Consider the following 7012-nt stretch of genomic DNA (forward strand, 5'->3'; position numbering starts at 1 on the left):
CTGCCCAGAAGAAGCGGCGCCCGACAGAAGATGTTAGATGAGGAGAAGGGGGGTGGCTTTTTGCCTGCTGCGTGTCTCCATGCCTGTCATTCCCTTGTGTTAATCCTTTAGGAAGGAGTCGCCGGGCAGACAGAGCGTTCCTGGAGGGGCGATGCTGCCGAGCCCTGCCCCGGGCACAGGGAAGCAGCCGGGAGATGCGCGGCCCGGGGCGGGCAGCGGGAGAGTGTGAGGAGCTGCCTCCGCCTGCGCCTTTCCGAGAGGGAAACAGCATGGTGAGAGCTGGACCCGATCCCTGGAGCGCGGCCCCGCTGAGCGGGAGGTGGGATTATTCCGGAGTAGTTATGGAGAGCTATAACTTGGCAGCGGAGTGTTAAAGCGACTCGTTCCTGCTGGGAGAGGAACCCACTGCGGGTATCGCCGGCGTGGTGGCCGAGGGAAGGTCGCTCGGGTCCTTCTCCTCCTCCTCTCGCCTCTTTCTTCATCCGGCAAACGACCGAGGGAAAAACTGCTAATCGGCTCTTGCCAGCGTTGGGAATACCGTGCCTTTTGCTGGGATGATTTGCCCTGATGTGCCGCCTCAACGGGATGTACAAAGCGCGACTGGGACTGATGCGGCCAACAAAGTTTGCAGAGTGATCGGCAGGGGCCGTGGGATGGAGGGAGCTGGGCACACACCAGCAGGGTCCGTCACGCACGGTCCGACGGCACAGACCTGCTGCTCCCCTGAAAAATAACTCCTGGTGGTCCAACTCTTACTTCTCCCCTGCCAGTTTGCACTTTCAGGGAAAAAAACCCACATACACGATGCAATGCAGTGCTCCTGTGTTGGTTTTGTATATAAGATTTGCTATGCAATTCCAAAACTAAAAGAGGAGGAGAGACGGCCCTGCATCCCAGAGCAAGCAGGGAATCAGAGGTGAAAGGTAGGAGCCAGCATTTCTTGTTTAAGTCAGACTAAATAACCTGAGCTACTTCTTGCTGAAAACCTTTAAAACACACCTACTGTATGTTTATTTATTTTGTCTTGGAAATGTAAAACAGTTTGAAACAAAGTGAGGGTTTGCTTTCTGATACTGCCAAGAAACAGAGTGAGAACTGGTGCATTTTGTAACAGGAATGTAGTGAGGAGGAAGGATGGAGTGTTTCATCAGTGAGACATTTAGGGAACCAGAGAAAAGGCATCTTTTCTGATACGCTTCAGTAAATATGAAGGACTGGTGCAGTGGACACTGGAAACACTCGATCAATAGTCTATTGAAGTGGGAATAGATGCAAGCATGGAAAAGTGATTGCTTTGCTGTGTGTGGGGTGTGTTTGCAGAGGACGGCAGCAGAACATTCACAGGTGAGCTGTCTGAGTTAGGCTACTCCATGCAGGGGTGGTGCAGTGTGTTTCTGAAGGGATTGCTAAAAACCCTCTCTTTGTAGGGTGGACTGTGTTTGTGAATTTTCAGTTCCTGCCCACAGAGCTTTCAGGATGTTGTTAGGGTGATTCAAAGAGGGTGAGGTCTGTCTGGGGGCGAAGGGACTGTAGGAAAAGACCTTTGCTTTGTTTGGTGATGAGTAATTAATGGCCGTCTGATCTCTGTGATCTCTGCAAGGAGAGGAGTTGACGTCGTCATGAAAATCATGATATGATTTTCCCTCAGGAGAAACTATGACTTGGAACGACACCACTATGGACGGGGAAGGGCTGCTGGTGGAAAGGGACTCCTCTTCCTTTCGGATCCTCACGGGCTGCTTCCTCTCGCTGCTGATCCTCTCCACGCTGCTGGGGAACACGCTGGTCTGTGCAGCTGTCATTCGCTTTCGCCACCTCAGGTCCAAGGTCACCAACTTCTTTGTCATCTCCTTGGCCGTGTCAGATCTCTTAGTGGCAGTTTTGGTCATGCCTTGGAAAGCTGTGGCCGAGATCGCCGGTTTCTGGCCTTTTGGTTCATTTTGCAACATCTGGGTGGCCTTTGATATTATGTGCTCAACAGCCTCCATCTTAAACCTCTGTGTCATTAGTGTGGACAGATACTGGGCCATCTCCAGCCCGTTTAGGTACGAGAGGAAGATGACCCCCAAGGCAGCCTTCATCATGATCAGCGTGGCGTGGACTTTGTCCGTGCTGATCTCCTTCATCCCAGTGCAGCTCAACTGGCACAAGGCTACGACCACGAGCTTTTTGGACTTCAACGCCAGCTTAGAAGGTGTAACCATGGACAACTGTGATTCTAGCCTAAACAGGATGTATGCCATCTCCTCTTCTCTGATTAGCTTCTACATCCCCGTGGCCATCATGATAGTCACCTACACCAGGATATACCGGATTGCTCAGAAGCAAATCCGGCGCATCTCGGCTCTGGAGAGAGCAGCAGTGCATGCCAAGAACTGCCACAACCCGGGTGGCAACAGGAGCAGCATGGACTGCCAGCAGCCAGAGAGCAACTTCAAAATGTCCTTCAAGAGGGAAACCAAGGTGTTAAAGACCCTCTCAGTGATCATGGGGGTGTTTGTGTGCTGCTGGTTGCCATTTTTTGTGTTGAACTGCATGATTCCCTTCTGCGAGCCCACCCAGCCCTCCAAGGGGGCAGAGGCTTTCTGCATTAATTCCACCACCTTTGACGTTTTTATATGGTTTGGATGGGCCAATTCTTCCCTGAACCCCATCATCTATGCCTTCAACGCCGACTTCCGCAAGGCATTCTCCACCTTGCTGGGCTGCTACAGGCTCTGCCCCCTGGCTGGCAATGCCATCGAGACCGTCAGCATCAACAACAACGGGGCCGTGGTCTTCTCCAGCCAGCACGAGCCCAAAGGGTCCAGCCCCAAAGAGTCCAACCTGGTTTATCTGATCCCACACTCCATTATCTGCCCGGAAGAAGAACCTCTTAAAAAGGAAGACGAGGAGGGTGAACTGTCAAAGACCTTGGAGAAAATGTCTCCAGCACTGTCGGGTATCTTGGATTACGAAGCTGATGTTTCTTTGGAAAAGATCAATCCCATTACACAGAATGGGCAGCATAAAACCTGAACAGTAAGGTTTACTCTGCCAGACCTAATGGTGTATATTGTAATAATCTTTTTTGGGGAAAAAAAAAAAAGATACGCGAGATTTTTTTGGTAAGAACCTAAGCTCTAAGGGAGAAAAATGCACATTTACACCAAGCCCAGAATTAATTTTCCTGGCATTCAGAGCAAATTTAACATTTCAAACAATAAAAAGAAAAAGATACTGGAAATTGGTTATAAAAAAGGATGCTGAACTGTACTGTTCACACTGAGGAAAATCTACAAATTTAGATACAGTGCAGTTACAAAGAAAATGTTGCTTCTTCTCTGTACAGAGAAACCAATTTCTAGGTAAAAGTGAGGCAAAAGATAAATGTTGAGTATTTAAAGATTAATGTTTACTAGAAGTTAAAAGATCGCTTTGTCTTGTGGTAGTGGGTGTTAACAGGTCCTAATTAATGACTGAGGGATTGTAAAGGTAGGTAGATGCCTTCTTTAAATTATTTCTGACAAATAATTGAGCCTTATAACGAGAATGGTTATTTTTAAAGCTTTGGGAGGTAATATGTTGATACTGGTTTTATTTATTTATTGTTTTAAATTGATATTTTTCATATGTTACAACAGATCTAGCTTTATTTATGTTATTTAAGATGTTTAAATAATGGGATATTTTTGGAGTGTCATAACTGCATTTTGACCAGTCAACCAGTCAGCACTTTATTACAAGCTCTGATAGTCTGGAGAGCTGGTGAGGAGAATGGAGCAGTGTTAAGGAGCTAAGCAAGAAATGAAGGAATCAACAGAACTGATGCTATGTGGAGTTGGTTTGCTTGTGGGCTTTTTTTATTTTTAAGTGGGATTTCTTTCAAAAGATAGGACCAGAGTTGACTGAGTTGTGAATTTTCTTCCCTTATAGAAATAAAAGAAATTGCTGCTATTTATTTTTAAAAAGTTTCATGTTACAGAGACTTTACTAGAATGTCAAGTTTGTGGATCTGTAAATACCTTAAATATGACTACAACCTTAAGAAGGATCCAATTTGGGAAGGAAAGCTTCTTAGATAACAATTCTTAGTATATAGTGTTTTGTATTTATGTAAGATAAACAGCTTTCTCAGACTTTTCTTATTTCAAGTCTTGGATATCTTTTCTGAACAAACACACTGGGTTATAATGGCAGCTGGGAGGACATCACAGTTTAGAGATTGCCATGTCAATACTCCAATCTATAAAGGAATTGTGGCCTCATTACCATTTAGGATTAAAACATTTCTAAATCCGGCTGGAACTGCAGCCTCCATCTCAAAACCCTCCTGTGAACTCCAAAAAAGTTGCCAATTTTTAATTAAAAAAATCCTGCTACTTTGCCACTGTCCTTCCCTGCTGCTTTCCCTCTGTAATGCCAAAAGCAATCAGTGAGCATTAGCAACAGGAACGTTGGGTGTTAATATTCAGCAGCATTCAAAGGAATCCATTTCTTTTCTAAATGGGAGAAAATACCCTTTGGAGCAACTTTTTCGTAACATATATCAAAAGAAATGTGTTGTCAGGAAAAGAGAACTGAGAGGAAAAAAAAATTTAAAGTCTAACAAACTATATACATCCTGCATCAGGTCTGTGTATTTATGTATTGTGAATGTTTTCATAATTTTATTGCCTGTATGCTGCTTTCATACATATAATAAAATTATTTTGTGAACAGAAGGTCAAATAAAGCAATCTACATTGCATTTATTAAATACATGCTGGTTTTTGGCAGTTGTATTGGTTGTGTTAAAGGGAAGGTTCATTCCTTTATTTTCCCATTTGCCCTTTTTTGGGATCACACCCATGAGGCAGATGGGAATTTCTGTTAAAAGCAGAGGAAAACCTCCTCACTAGAGACCACTGAGCCCCTGCTCTAAACTAGGATTTGAAAGCAGTAAAAGCAATTTGGAAACAGCCACTCTCCGCTTTAAATGTGTAAAGCTTGCCCTACTGGTGACTTTTATTTAAAAGATTATTTTTTGCCTTGGAGTAACAGCATAGTGAATGGGCTCCTTGGGGAAAATGTCCTAATGCCTGATTTTTTTAGGGGGTACTTTTGAGGAATGAATTTCTTAAAAAGAGGAGGTTCTGTGGTTTCTTACTTATTCTCAAAACTCCCAGCAGTCTGATAGAAAAGCAAAATACAAAATATGATTTAAGGAGAGCGTGTAAAGCAAGGTGCTGTTTTTGCAGGAGTTCACAGGGGATGATTTGTGTTCTGTAATAAATGTTTGCTCTGCTTGACCAGGAGCTGTCACAGAACCTCTCTGCTTGCAGAAGGATCTGAGTTTCAGGGGGTTCTGTGAAGTTTGGTGAAGTGCTGCTGTTGCTGCTGGGAGTGTCCCCTAGGTGTGAGAGGCTGGGGAGACACTTGGATGACTTTATTTTATTGCTTTATCTCTCATTTGATTTAACTAATTTTTGCTTCTGGCTCCTTTTCCTTCAATACATTTTCAAATAACATGAATTGGCCTTGATCCTCATTTACCAGCACACCCCATTTATCCTTTGTTTTCTTCCCAGCAAGTGCCTCTACCTGTCCTCTCTGCCTTTCCTCCCATTACTCCAGGGCCTTTCTGTTGCCTTTTTTGGGCTTTATTTGCCCCAATTACCCTTTGCTTGGAAGAAAGCCCAAATTAAAATCCTTCCCCTCAGCACAGCCAAGAGTCCCCATCCCACACCCTGCTCCCAGAAATGCCTCCCTTACCTGCTGCAGAGCCTGGACACCGTGTCAGGGGTGGCTGGCAGGGACAGCAGCAGGCACCTGCTGCCTGCCTCTCTATTTATGTGCTGAATTAACTGCCCAAAGCTGCATTCATTACCTGCTCTGTGCCTGCTCCCCAGCTGCTCAGAACCGGTGGTTTGCTGGAGCTGCTGGTCACAGCAATGTCAGGGGGCACCCCGGGGGCTGGAGCAGTGCCAGGAGTGCCTGGCTGGGCTCTGGGGCTGATAGCAGGGAGCTGACTGATGAGGTTTGGCTGAGCAGCCTGGGAGGATTGCTGCCTGTTCCTGTACCCTGGCAGGCAGCTGGCTGCTCTGGAACTCATTTCTGAGAGTTCTGCCTCCCCTGAGACAGCTTTGGCTGCTTTGGTGGAACCCCTCCCCAGGAAAGTCTTTTCTCACTAGTGCTGCAGTGAGTGCTGGGCAGAGGCAGGGACACAGAGGAGCAGTGAGGTGCCAGGGCACTGGGATGTCACTGCTGCCACCAGGATGGTCCCCACGTCTACTCCAGGGCAGTCAGGCACTCTTCTACCTGCCCTGCTCATGCTTTTCTCCCTGCCTTGCTCACACTTTTCTCCCTGCCTTGCTCACACTTTTCTCTCTGCCTTGCTCATACTTTTCTCTCTGCCTTGCTCACACTTTTCTCTCTGCCTTGCTCATACTTTTCTCCCTGCCCTGCTCATACTTTTCTCCCTGCCTTGCTCATACTTTTCTCCCTGCCCTGCTCATACTTTTCTCCCTGCCCTGCTCACGCTTTTCTCCCTGCCCTGTTCATGCTTTTTCCCTGTCATGCTCATGCTTTTTCTCCATGCCTTGCTCGTGCTTTTCTCCTTGCTTGTGCTTTTCTCCTTGCTCTGCTCACACTCTTCTCCCTGCCCTGCTCACAGTTTTCTCCCTGCCCTGTTGATGCTTTTCTCCCTGCCTTGCTCATACTTTTCTCCCTGCCCTGCTCATGCTTTTCTCCCAGCCTTTCTCCCCTCCAGCAGCATTTCCTCTACAGAGTGCACCTTGCTCTGTCCCTTTCCCATGACAGGACACGAATGCAAGTTTACCCAGATAAACCAAGGAACCTTTTTTTCTGTTTATGCTTCCTCGTGACTGAAGTTATTTTTTCTGTTTGTGGATGGAAGAGGTTAATAATTCACCTGGTGGCCTTGATGAAGGAGCTGTTGGCAACAAATGAGCTGCAATCACCAGATTAAATCTGAATATATTTCTCCCCTTCCCTTGTCAAGAATTTTGTGCTGATTTGAGTTTCTAACTTA

General features: G+C 46.3%; 1 protein-coding gene across 1 annotated transcript; it reads left to right on the forward strand.

Moving 5' to 3' along the window:
• Positions 1–4714, forward strand: DRD1 (dopamine receptor D1). The gene is given in 3 exon segments (XM_059483923.1): positions 1–905; positions 908–923; positions 1649–4714. Coding segments are annotated over 3 exon segments (1482 nt in total). The 5' UTR covers positions 1–809; the 3' UTR covers positions 3019–4714.
• Positions 4715–7012: the final 2298 nt, after the last annotated feature.

The sequence above is a fragment of the Ammospiza nelsoni genome, chromosome 16 (assembly GCF_027579445.1).
Source record: "Ammospiza nelsoni isolate bAmmNel1 chromosome 16, bAmmNel1.pri, whole genome shotgun sequence".
Classification (NCBI taxonomy): Eukaryota; Metazoa; Chordata; class Aves; order Passeriformes; family Passerellidae; genus Ammospiza; species Ammospiza nelsoni.